Source organism: Acipenser ruthenus, chromosome 11 (assembly GCF_902713425.1).
Source record: "Acipenser ruthenus chromosome 11, fAciRut3.2 maternal haplotype, whole genome shotgun sequence".
NCBI classification, from domain to species: domain Eukaryota; kingdom Metazoa; phylum Chordata; class Actinopteri; order Acipenseriformes; family Acipenseridae; genus Acipenser; species Acipenser ruthenus.
This window is the reverse complement of record NC_081199.1, coordinates 8,863,489-8,876,219: the sequence shown is the minus strand read 5'-3', so window position 1 is coordinate 8,876,219 and position 12,731 is coordinate 8,863,489. Positions and strand designations below refer to the sequence as shown.

The 12,731-nt window shown below is 38.9% G+C and overlaps 1 protein-coding gene across 3 annotated transcripts in view; it reads left to right on the top strand.

Annotated features, from left to right (window-relative positions):
- The window catches only part of LOC117428428 (E3 ubiquitin-protein ligase DTX1-like), a 59,475-nt gene extending 47,602 nt beyond the window's left edge, over positions 1-11,873 (top strand). For all 3 annotated transcript variants that reach the window (XM_059033284.1, XM_059033283.1, XM_059033285.1), the window contains exons 7-10: positions 2,725-2,883; positions 5,151-5,312; positions 6,614-6,703; positions 7,559-11,873. In XM_059033284.1, coding sequence (XP_058889267.1) covers positions 2,725-2,883; positions 5,151-5,312; positions 6,614-6,703; positions 7,559-7,783 — 636 coding nt within the window. In that variant the 3' untranslated portion in view covers positions 7,784-11,873. The remainder of the gene's footprint in view (positions 1-2,724; positions 2,884-5,150; positions 5,313-6,613; positions 6,704-7,558) is intronic.
- Positions 11,874-12,731: the final 858 nt, after the last annotated feature.

Here is a 12,731-nt window from a genome sequence, read left to right as displayed (position 1 = left end):
CTGCCCATGGTTGACTTACATCAGGGGTCCTGAAGCCAAAAATGTGGGTGGCCACAAAGTGCCTGCAGCATGTAACAATATCACCTTTCAACAGATCTATATATATATATAGAGGCATCTGGTCCATTCAGAATGGGTGCAAACACCATCAAATAGTAAAAAAAGCAACATTGACACAAACACAGGAAATATCTCCAAACGTTAATGGACCAGTTATACAAAAATGTCAGTCCATAGTAATGCAATTCAAAATGCAATGTTAAAGTAAAACAGAGCAAGTGGAAGGATCACTAGCCGTTAGCATGCTGCATTTCTATCACTAGTAGCAGCACTGAAGACAATAACACTGCTTTCCACCGAGAATTTTTCATAAAAACTCTCGTGAAAGTATTCAGTACAAAGATAGTGTCTAATTTTCTCTCCGGCTCCTGTATGCTCTTGACACATCTGGCCTTGGTAGAGAAAGTCTCGCTTTTTGTCGAAGGTTTGCTGGATCATTAAGAATCGTTAGTGTGTGTGAGTATTCTAGTGTCTTTGAAAGTAAAATGGCAGGTTTGGTTCCATTTTAATATTGAAATGGTGACAGTACAGCAGTTTCACCCATTGCAGGTTTTAGAGAACTCAGTGGATTTTAAAGCATTGGGCTGCCCTCCTTTCAAAGAACAGTGTAGAGTTGCATTATTTACAGTGGAGGCAAAGGGTTAAAGACTTCACACAAGTAGAAGACTGCATGTATTTAATCTTCCCACAGGACGAAATACGTTATTCAGGTATGGAACTGCTGAGTGTGTTGGGAACCTGTGCTGTGTGTTATCTCTCTCAATCTGTGTCCTTTCCACTATAGAGAAGGCCCACTTCAGGGTTCCCGTTCATGAATATAATCTAGACAAATGAAGAATTGATTTGTATTCGCCCTGTAAAATGACACGCTGGTTCCTTATTAGTCCCCTGTGGCTGTGAGAAGGAAGTATTTGTCACGTCCAGATCTATGTCAGTTTAAGTGCAGGATAACAGCTCAGGTTAATGTGCAGTGCTTGACGCAGTAAGTTGCAGGGATATTTTCCCTGGACCATGCAACTCTTGCTAATTGCCTAAGCTCATGGATCAATCCAAAAGCTTACTGCTGTGTGCTTTACTATGCTGGACTGTGCTCTGCAGTCCTACAGATACGTGTGCTTTACTATGCTGGACTGTGCTCTGCAGTCCTACAGATACTACAGAATTCAGAGGTTTTCTTCTCGGTGGCAGGAATAATCAGTGGCATTTGTTTTTAATTGGGCTGTAAATGCAGTTTTGTAGTTCCAATGTTGATCCTATTAAACAACATACTGTACATAATTATAACATTAAACAGTTGGTAAGGCCTTTTCTGTGCTGTTGCCATGTACTGTCCAAATATAGCTTCCTCTTTTGTGGATTTGGTCTGTGTTCCCAGTGCATTTTAGTATAGTTTTTTTTTAGCACCCCCAAACAAATGTTATTCTCAGTCTATGGCTTGTTTGAATTGGACGCAACAGCATGGAAAATTCATAACTTGAAACATGATATATTCATAACATGTTATCATTATAATTGTTTCAAAGTCAATGTACTGGAATTGGAAAGTGTATGTACGTGACTCGTAGCCATAGAAGGATCTACCACCATCCTGTGTTCATATTACACTTTTAAACAAAATATTTAAACATGAATAAATACTGTAAATGACTTCATTTTTTCCAAACAGTTTGTCTGTTTGTGTTTTTATTTACCTATTTTTTTTTAAGCTGATGTATACAGTAGAAGCTGTCATATCCAAGTTCCAGGGGTCCATCGGATATGTGAAAATACCGTATTTCACAGGGACTCGTTATACTACATTACAGTTGCGTTATTAACATCAGGGCTTTATAAATTAACAAATTGAGGTACAGCAGTGTGTCTAAAACACCAAAGTACGGTATTGCACGTATAGGCCTGCTATACAAAGAAAAGCTGTACAAATGAGTGCAAAACAAAGCTGTAATACAGTATTTGTCCATTTACAAAACAGCATTCCACAAACAGTTCTTACCATGCTTTCTCAGTCCGAAACTGCAGGTGTGGTAAGACAGAAATGCTGTTTAAAAAAACAACCGCGACAACTTACAAAAAAGCACGCACACAAATACAAACTGCCGTTGTTTGACGTTGAAAAAACCTTGTTTTTTATGTTTTTAATTGTACAGTAAGTGTGTGAATCAGTTGTTTTCTGGTTTTCTTTTACTGAACCGTTAAACTGAGCAGTTTGTTTTATTGTGAAGTGTCAGCATCTAAAAAGTGAAACTGCTTTTTTTTAAAATCTACAACTGAATCCATTCTGTCTTGTTAAAAGCTGAATTTACTGTTTTAGACCCATAATAAAATGTGCATTGATCTGTTTCCATCAGTACCAGTTGGTAGCAGGATGTGTAAATGTTAATAGAGGGGATCGTCTCTTACAGGATCGGATGTGATAGGTTCTTCTGTATTTAATACATTGACTACGTCCACCGTACTGATCAGTTATTTATTACATGTACTTCTGTAACTGGGAGGATTTAACTCCTTACATTACAACATGTATTTAATAATATAACTAAATGTAAGTATAGCTTAACTACAGTGTAGTCAATGTACCTCTTCTTAATTATATCCAAAATAAGAGGATTCTGCTATAAAGGCAGTGTCTAGTTCTGTGTCCTAACTGTGACCTCCCGTTGCCAGGACTGCACTATCTGTATGGAGAGACTGACCACCTCGTCCGGCTACGAGGGGGTGCTCAGCCACAAAGGGATCAAGTCGGACCTGGTGGGCAAGCTGAGCAAGTGTGGCCACATCTACCACCTGCTGTGTCTGGTAGCCATGTACAACAACGGCAACAAGGTGAGCGACTGAAGCTAAACCAGTGGAGGAAGAGAAATGGGCCCATTCGCAGGACCTTATTGTGGGCCCCTCCAACACTTAACAAGCATAGAACAAGTCAAGTGTTCAGTATTTAACAATATCTAATTCTCCGAATGTGAGCATGTATGAAACCGTTTATAACTACATGTAATAAGAAGGTTTTCTACTCACCTACTTGAATTGCATCTATACATCCAACCCTATGCTTATCGTTTCTGCACGTCATAACATGGTGAGTATAACGACACTAAAAGGGCAGTAAAGGTCTTTCTCTGGGATAATATTCTAAAGGAGCAAGTGCATACAATACGTTTCTTGGTTACTATCTAATTTCATATTTAGTTTGTTTAAAAAAAAAAGATTCTGTTGTGTACTGCATTGTTCCATAGTTAGTTTATCCTTCTGTGTACTCCACTAAAACCAGCTGTTGACAGTCCAGTTTGTTTGCATTTCCCTGCTTTCAGCTGTAGGAATATTAGATACAGTATACCCTAATTACACTGTAATTCTACAGTAATTAGAAACATTAAAGTTGAATTTGCTAACACCTCTTGTAAATACTCTAATGTATTTTATTTCCAACATAATTATTACTATGTAATCTTGTGTATAGTTGTAGTGTAATAAATGCAGCTTATGTTAAGTGTTACTGGCTAGTCAGATAATTCTATAATTACATAAAGAGAGTATGTAATTACATCAACAGTAAAGTGTAAGTGCCTTTTGCTGCCCTTCAACAAGTCATGTCATCACCATGGTTACCATTGTCGTAGAATAGAGCCTAGTTGTGGCCGTTGGCCATGTTTAGATTAAGTAACTGTAGATCCTGGTTTAGAATATTGACTTCTTCTTTTGCAAGGCAAACAACTGGAGCACCTCTGAGCTGGTCTTTGTGTTTGGTTTTTGACACCTCCTAGTACTGATATTTCAGCCTGGGAATGTGTGACAGTTTTGTTGACAGGCGAATACAGTTGTGACAGCTACAAGCCATTTCTGCTGAGTATGGTTGCTTATAAACCTTGTAAGCACTGTGCTACAAGCTGGTTAGTGTAGCTGCCAGGGACATCAGCAGCTCATTATAAAGACATGAAGTAGCCACCTCCTGTCACAGGGGGTAGGCTAGCTGTAGGCTACTTACTTGGTTCAATATAATCATATGCACTGCATATGATTTATTTCCAGTTTTCCAGCTTAGTATTTTTAATGGAAAGAGATTAGTTATTCTTTTTGTTATTGTATTAAAAAAATAATAATACTTGGTACAAGAGCATCCCAGAGTTAAATATATAGCTATATAAATATCGGTGCAAATGGCAATTAGAGAGGCAGACTCTCAGCAGTGCAAAAGTCACAGCATACAGTATGATTACTCAAGGACCAGGAGACAAGCAAAGCAACATGGCAGATGATAACAATCTCAGTAATAGAACAACATAACCATTGCAAGCATCATGGCAGCAGTGTGGAGTAGTGGTTAGGGCTCTGGACTCTTGACCGGCGGGTTGTGGGTTCAATCCCCAGTGGGGGACACAGCTGTTGTACCCTTGAGCAAGGTACTTTACCTAGATTGCTCCAGTAAAAACCCAACTGTATAAATGGGTAATTGTATGTAAAATAATGTGATATCTGTTAAATGTGAAATAATGTATAATGTGATATCTTGTAACAATTGTAAGTCGCCCTGGATAAGGGCGTCTGCTAAGAAATAAATAATAATAATAATAATCATGAAAAGGTAATGTAGAAGTAAACAAACATTTTAAGTGGTATTTACAGTTTTGTCCTTATAATACAGCATTTAATCTAGAGGTGTAATAATCAATAATAATGCATTATAAAGCATGCATTAAAACAACTATTATAACTATTAATTCTATTATTAAAAAAACAATAAGTCATACATTTTTTTTTTCTCATCAGAAAAAGAAAAAGCATGTTAGCTACAGGTAATCGATCAATTATTGTGGCTTGCAAAATAAAAACCATGGCAATCAATAGTCGATTAATTTATTATTGTTATATCTCTAATTGAATTCACATCTTATTATTTAGGCCTACCGCTATACTGTGTCCACCTAACTTCATTGATAAAACTATATTTTGTGGGACAAATTTTGGTTCAAAATCTAAAAACCTGAATTTTAAGGTTTGGTAAACCAGTGAAATATATCAGTAACCATCGCAGAAAACAGAAACGCCCCTCACCCTCCATGCCTGTTGAGTTTGTGGTTTGATTTCTTCTCCAGGACGGCAGTCTGCAGTGCCCAACCTGCAAGGCTATCTATGGTGAAAAGACAGGCACACAGCCCCCTGGGAAGATGGAGTTTCATGTCATCCCCCACTGCCTGCCCGGATACCCCGAATTCAAAACCATCCGCATTGTCTACGATATCCCTGCCGGCATCCAGGTGAGTCTCTCTGAGCTAGGCAGATCCTTATAAAGTGACAAGGCAGTGTATATATACAAATGAAAACATGACCAGTGCCTTGCAATGCTTGAAATTACAATGACTCCCATTGTGAGGAAGCTGAGTCACCCAGCCCCCAAGCTGATACGAACAATACATTGAGCCACGTTTCAGACAGGATACCCCTGGGACACCTGGAGTCTGTACAACACTTAGGGCTATTATTAATCACAGGAGGCAGCTGCCGTGTTTGAATATGCCCTGCATAGAAACTAGGCCAGCCGTGGAATCCAGGCCAGTGCTTCCGAGGCCTGACTCCAGCTCTAGCCCTTCCCTGCAGGCAGCGTGTCACTCCTGGGCTTCCCAGGGCTCCGATTAGGAACGCCAGGAATACATGACCTGAGGAGGAACGGAGAAGGGTTCCTGTGTTCATCCGTCATACAGCGTGCATAGGGAAACCTAAGGAAATGAGTTGATTTAGAGATACTGTAGTCGTGCCAGTGTGCTCAATGCAATCAATCTGTTGTGTAGCCCTTGCTAGTAATGTTAACGTTTGGGTTTTTGCATGGTAACTGGTTCTGTAATGGTATCCTGATAGGTTTTTCTAGGTTGTTTGTCTGTTTGTTACACTGTGCATGGGAAACAGGATAACTGCCTTGATTCTGCATCTTCCCCTAACTTGTATCATACACTCCTGGTCCCCTATAGATGTTTCACATTGCATTTGGCTACAATCCAATAAACTTGTCATTTTATACAAATATTTGTACCCTTTCAGGTACTGTGTGATTATTACACGATAATGAGGACCCTCTGTATGTGTGCACAATGGTTCCATACCAAGCTCACCAGGAACTACTATTACTATTATTTCTTTAACAAATAAAACTAATAGCAATGCATACTGCATATTGATAGCAACACACCAACAGTCTTGGAATTCTGAATGTGTTTGTTTTTACAGATATAGTTCTAATAGGATTTAGATGATCCAGTTGAGAATCACTCTGGATTGCATTAACCACCTGAGGCTTCCAGGGATTATCCCTAAAATGAAATGGTTGATTCAATCCAGGTGGATTCCCTGGTACTGTAAAATGCCTTAAAAATTGCAGCTGTGATTTATCAAACCCTTTGTTAGCGTACTAGAGTAGTTGCTGATTTACCATGTGGTTGGTCGATTGTCCTGCAAAAAGCCAGCAGTTCAAGTCTGGCGCTGGTGGCAGTGAATATGGGAGGCCGGTTCCCAAGCCAGGGGTTTGCTTGGTTGCGTGGCTGAGATGTTCCTCATGTCTTCCCAGGGCACCGAGCACCCAAATCCAGGGAAGAAGTTCAGCGCCAGAGGATTCCCTCGGCACTGCTACCTGCCGGACTTAGAAAAGGGAAGGAAGGTACGGCTTCTATTCCATTATTCACACCCGTGTTTAAAATCGGAATATTTCAACATCTTATTGCAGAGAGCATTACCATATTAGCTTCCAAAGTACAGAACTACTTGACGTATTACCCTTTTATGAACTAGTTGCCTGTTCATGAAACTTTCCTGACATACTGTGAATGTAGGTCATGTGATACGTCCGTCTGTATGTCATGCCTGCGTTTCTTTGCTATGACCTATTATGATGAAATGGTGCACTGTACTGTAGGTATTTACCACACATTCTGACCTGCCTGCTGCCTAGTGATTACACAGTGATGGATTGGAAGCTATGGGCCGATTCTAAAGCATATTTTCAGAGAGAAACACATTTAAGCTAACAAGAATGTCTCTGGGGCAGAAATATAACTGCTCTTTCTGCAACTAATTTGTTTCATACTAGTTTTATGCTGTGGTTATTGTTTGTCTGAGGCCTCAAATTTCTCAATGTGAAAAGGTGACTGTAAATGTGAATTGGATATTTCTTATGGTATTTTTTCTAAGCTATTAGTGATAAAAATGTATGGCTCTCTCCAAGCAGATATTTCAATAATGCACTTCCGCTTGACCTTTTAATTGACCTTATTCTACTGCATGAGGTTGCATGAAGGAGCGTAGTTGACATTTTTGGTGTTGACTGCTATCATTCTTGATGTGCCTCATTGACATTTACTTATTTACTAATAGCTATGAAAAATCTACCATTAAAAATCAAAACATGATGTCAGCATTATTAACTCCTCAGCTGCTAGGAGGATTATCATTAAACACTGTATTCAGATAATAGTAGATCATAGGAAAGTCTCTTTCTTTTGGTTTCCCGATGCAGGTCCTAAAGCTGTTGATAGTTGCCTGGGACCGTCGCTTGATCTTTACCATCGGCACGTCCAACACCACTGGGGAGTCGGACACTGTGGTCTGGAACGAGATCCACCACAAGACGGAATTTGGCTCCAACCTGACAGGACACGGATACCCAGACCCCAAATACCTGAGCAATGTCCTGGCGGAACTCTCCGCTCAGGGAGTGACCGAAGAGGGGCTGAAAGACTGAGGCAGAGCGAGAGAGAGGAGCAACTTGTGACAAAGAAGGAACTTCTTTACTTCACACAAAAGGAAAGCAAAAGGAATCTTCTTTAACTTAGTGACTTGCTAAAAAAATAAATAACCACTATTTCTTCTGCTTTAGCTCCTTTTGCCTTGGGCTTGCATTATCTTGCCAAAAAATGAAAACTAAAATGGAGGAACAAAGTTCTGAGCCTGCCCTCTGGGAGGAGCTTAGAGGGAGGCTGGGACTGCTGTATTTTTATTGGTCACTGTGTCTGTGGGGGTGGGGCAGAGTAGGGAGGCTCTTCCACTTAGAGATGGTAGATTGTCAGGAAAGGGCAAAGTCGCCAATTTAATGTTAACCTTTTTCTTTGTCTTGAATAAATAGATCAAATATAGGAATATATTAATGGATTCATTAACATACCTTGCTGTTGTTATGGCGCTCAGAAAGACTATGGTTTCATCATATATATATATATATATATATATATATATATATATATATATATATATATATATATATACTTATTTTTTAAATAAGTTTACGAATAAGCTCTATTAGTTAAAAGAGTGTCTAAATATTTTAGTATTCTCAACTAACCTTTGGAATGGAGAATCTATATGTAATCTAACTGTTAAAATGTATATTTGTCCTACAAAGTAGCTAAACACACAAAACTTACTCCAGTTTAGTTTGTCAAGAACCTGCAGATTGGAAGCTTTTGTCACTTCTACATGCAAAAATGGAGAAATGTTTAATAAACTTACATTAGTATAGATTTATATTTTCATTTTTACTCCCTATTTCCCCTTTTTTAACATTACAATTTTCTGTTTTTGCTTGTCAGGTCATATATTCTATATACTATAGTTTGCGTGCTACCAAAAAAACCTAGAAACTGCACTGTGGTAAGATGTATGACCTTAGCACAGCTTATACTTTAAGTTCTGCTTATGGTAGCCACTTCTGGTGAAGAATTTCAAAGAAAAGCTTTGCAGTTGTTTCTTTATAGTAAATGCATTAAGAAAAGGAGTTTAAAGACAATGGTTCCAGCAACTTCATGAGATTTAACCTTCTTTTCAATTAGCTTGCCAATACACGTTCAGAATAGATGTATTAGTATAATAATGTAGATGTATTTAGACCATTTATAAACATATTTCCTCAACCAGTCCTCCCAAGATTTAAAATAAATCCTTAAATTGAATTTCTTACATAGTGGTCTATTTGTGTCCCATTCGGTGTCCCTTGCATGTTTAAAAATATTTTTTTACAAACAAGTACATTATATTGTAAGAAGGCTGTTACTTCACAAGTCCATGCTAAAAGTATGAGCTTTATAAGTGTTTACTGTGAAATGCATTTAGTATAAAAGAAACACCAGCCCTTCTAACTTCATAACAGTGGAAACTATTGAAGAGTAAACAGACAACAAGGAAATATATAGTTAGTATAAAACTGAACATTGCAGCTTTATCCCCCTAAGAACAAGGCACTTTTTAAATGTTTCATGTTAAAAAAAATTGAATTAATTTCATGTAACCCTTTAGTTTAGGTTTCTGTTATAAGTGGTTATAAACAATCTATAATCTATTTTGCCATTTTTTTTTGCTATTGTTTATAATCAGGTATAATGAATATAGTCTGTCTGCCTGTCTTTTCAGGACTGTTTGTCTTTCTATCCCTGCCTGTCTGTCTGTCTTTATACAGGTAGTGAACAAAAAAATGGAAACAGCAATGTAAAGTCACTTAATAGGGTGTTGGGCCACTATGGTATCCCGCTCTGTGGAGTTCTCGGCAGACCGTTTTTGATGAAACTTGCTGCTTGTGCCCCAGGTTGAAATTTGCAGTCAGTTGATCTGCAGTTGCTCATCTGTTTTGCCTTGCACTTCGAATTAATGCACGGATATCACGATCCTGGAGTATGCGCTTCCGCCGACTGTTGCCCTTTGCTGATGATGTCTTTCCCTCGGAGTTTCATGCCGACATCACTTGTCTTGGTCACTGAAGCTCCTGCCAAACACGCCCCAACAATCACCCCTCTTTCAAAGTCACTGAGGTCTCCTCTTGCAGCCATGCTAGCCATAATTATAGGCAACCAGGCCTGTCCAGCATTTTTATACATGACCCTAAGCATGCTGGGATGTTATTTGCTTAATTAACGCATGAGCCACACCTGTGTGGAAGCCCTTGCTTTCAATATACTTGGTGTTCCTCATTTACCCAGGTGTTTCCATTTTTTTTTCACTACCTGTATGTCAGTCTCACCAATTATATGGAGCTGCTTTGCTTTTGCAATGCAGTTATTATACACTTTTGACGTTTTTTTTTTTTTTTTTGCTATAGTTTATAATCACTTATAACGGATACCTAAACTAAAGTATTCAGTGTTTTTTTCATAAATAAAAAAACTACATTATGAATGCAATAAATATATGCATTTAAATATATATTGTCAAGAAGGAATCCAATGAAAGTAGCAGAGTTTGAATAGGATAGCACTCAGTCCTCTCCTCCATCGTTTTGGTCCCTCAAGTCTAATCACTAGGCTACACTGTCTCCCAGTCCCTCAGCTCTAAGCATAAGGCCACATTGCCTTTCAGTCTCTCAGCTCTAACCACAAGGCCACACTCTCCTTGTCCCACAGCTCTAACCACTTGACCACACTTCCTTAATCACCCCTGAGTCCTGACATAGCCTCACTGCTTCCAGTATGTCCACCGGTCTCCCTGTTTGAATTTAAGTGGATGTTTTTTTTAATATATTGTCTATTTTCTTAATGATCTGGTGATTAAATGACCCCCTTATTAACATCAGTAATGCAATATGAATACAGTGAAAATGGGACCGCAGTTAAAGATTATGTTTATGAATTTCAAAATGGCGGCATTAAGACCTGACACGGTTTACATAATTAAAACAGGACCCTTTGAATCATACCCTCTTAGATTGACTGTGGGACCCAGAATGCCTATAAATCCTAACATCTGTAGAATACAGGGACTGATGGAACTGTAATATCCAGAAGTATTGAAAGGTCTGAGCACATTGCAGCACTGAATCTCCCCTACACATTTCCATCTGAAAACACCATTGATTTCCATGCGTGCCCTAAAGCCAATTCAATACAGCACCCATGGAAAGTGAGTACATCTAATGGAAATTCGATGGGGGTGTACTGATTCTTCTTGCCCAATGGTTTCCATTAGCAGAAGTTACTTTAGGTTATATATTGGTCCCTTTAGGGAGGGGAGGTGGGAAGTAAACAACAGATGCAACCACAGGCTTTGAAGAATACCATGAAGATGCTTGGGTGAAGCACAAGCCTTGAACCTACAGAAGACTTGTTGCTATCAAAGATCCATTCCAATAACAACTATGATGTGGACATGCAATAACTTTCCTAGTTCTGTGCGGTAATGCACGTCCTGACAGGATTACAGTACCGACAAGACATTTGGGACCGGGCAGCTAATTTTGATTGCTTAAAGCAAGTAGGATTTATGCAAACCTACTTTAGATCCGAGACCACAATGGTGGAACTGAAAGGAAACATCACATTAACTCCAGCACTCCACAATGCTATTTAATGTGAGCCTGTAACTGCAGTCTAAACAGGAGTGTGCTACCATTTAGGAACCCTTTGCCCATCCTATGTGAAACAGACCTAACATTCTTTGAGTTAGGTCAACGCATGACAAACCTTGCTGTTGAATGCTGAAGTTCTAGACAGTCGTATGCAGGTCAGGTTGTTTGGATCTGATTGTCTGGAGTCCATTCATTGTTTTAATGTCACAGGTGGGGAGGAAGTGGGCATGTTGTTTCTTTGTTTTTGATGTGCTCAAAAGTGCCAATTTGGAACCAAGATGTTCTGAAGACACCATCACAGACTTTTGTTAACAGAAAGTATGGATATTAAAGGAGCACAGGAATGAAAAAAAAACAACAACTTTGAGAAGCTTAGCGCATCATTAAACACAATAAAGGGCTTGTCATTTTATTAGTCTTGACTATAAAGTTGAACACGTTGCATGGTTGTGTGTTATTTGTGAATAAATAAATGTTCCCTCAAACAGAGGGCTGTTTGATTTCATCTCTGACTCCTGGGATTATTGCTTTCATGCACTTCTTTCCTCTCTTTTCCTCTCTTTTCATCTTTTCATCTTACAGACCAAAATACATACAGTATGTCATGCTCATATTATTACACATATCTCAAGAACTTCTTATCCAATTGTAACGCACCTAGACATTCTTTACCCCAAGTTATTGAGAGAGTCAGAATCTGGGAACATATGGAGGAGCCTGTCAGTTGGTTCATATATATTGTAAGGGTTGTACTTGGAGGGGACATTTCTAGAATCTCTAAGATCCTTTGATCAAACAGAACTCTAAGCAGGTTAATTTTAAGCACATATAACAGGGCAGAGGCTGGGCATGAACCAGCGACTTTGTCACTGAAAGCAAGCTTCAAAAGCACAATACAAAAAAGCCGGGCTCGTCTCACCAACGGGACAGAATGCAATGGCAGCGTATCACACAGCACTGCCTGTTACACAAACACATACCATTTACACAGAACCCTTTCCTAGAAGTCTCACACTTCTGCTCTATTCCCGTTCGCTCCGTCCTGCCCAGTCACCTTCTCCATTTCAACTACAGTACTATACTGCTCTTTGTGTGCAGTGGTTTCAACTGTTAAGTTTTAAAGCTGTAGTACAGATTTAAAATGGGGTCTGTTACAATATGTATGTTTGTAGGTCTTGATGAGAAAGATAATGAAAGGGGAGTAATGATAGGGAGGTGTATGTTTTCATACTACTGTAGATATCCAACTGTTTGTCAAATATTCTATATTCTAACAAAGTTTCCATTTGCTTTTAGTAGAATTGCTAGTCTGTAGGTACTTTGACAGCTTTAACAGGTTGATAATGGCTTTCATCCAGTTCAG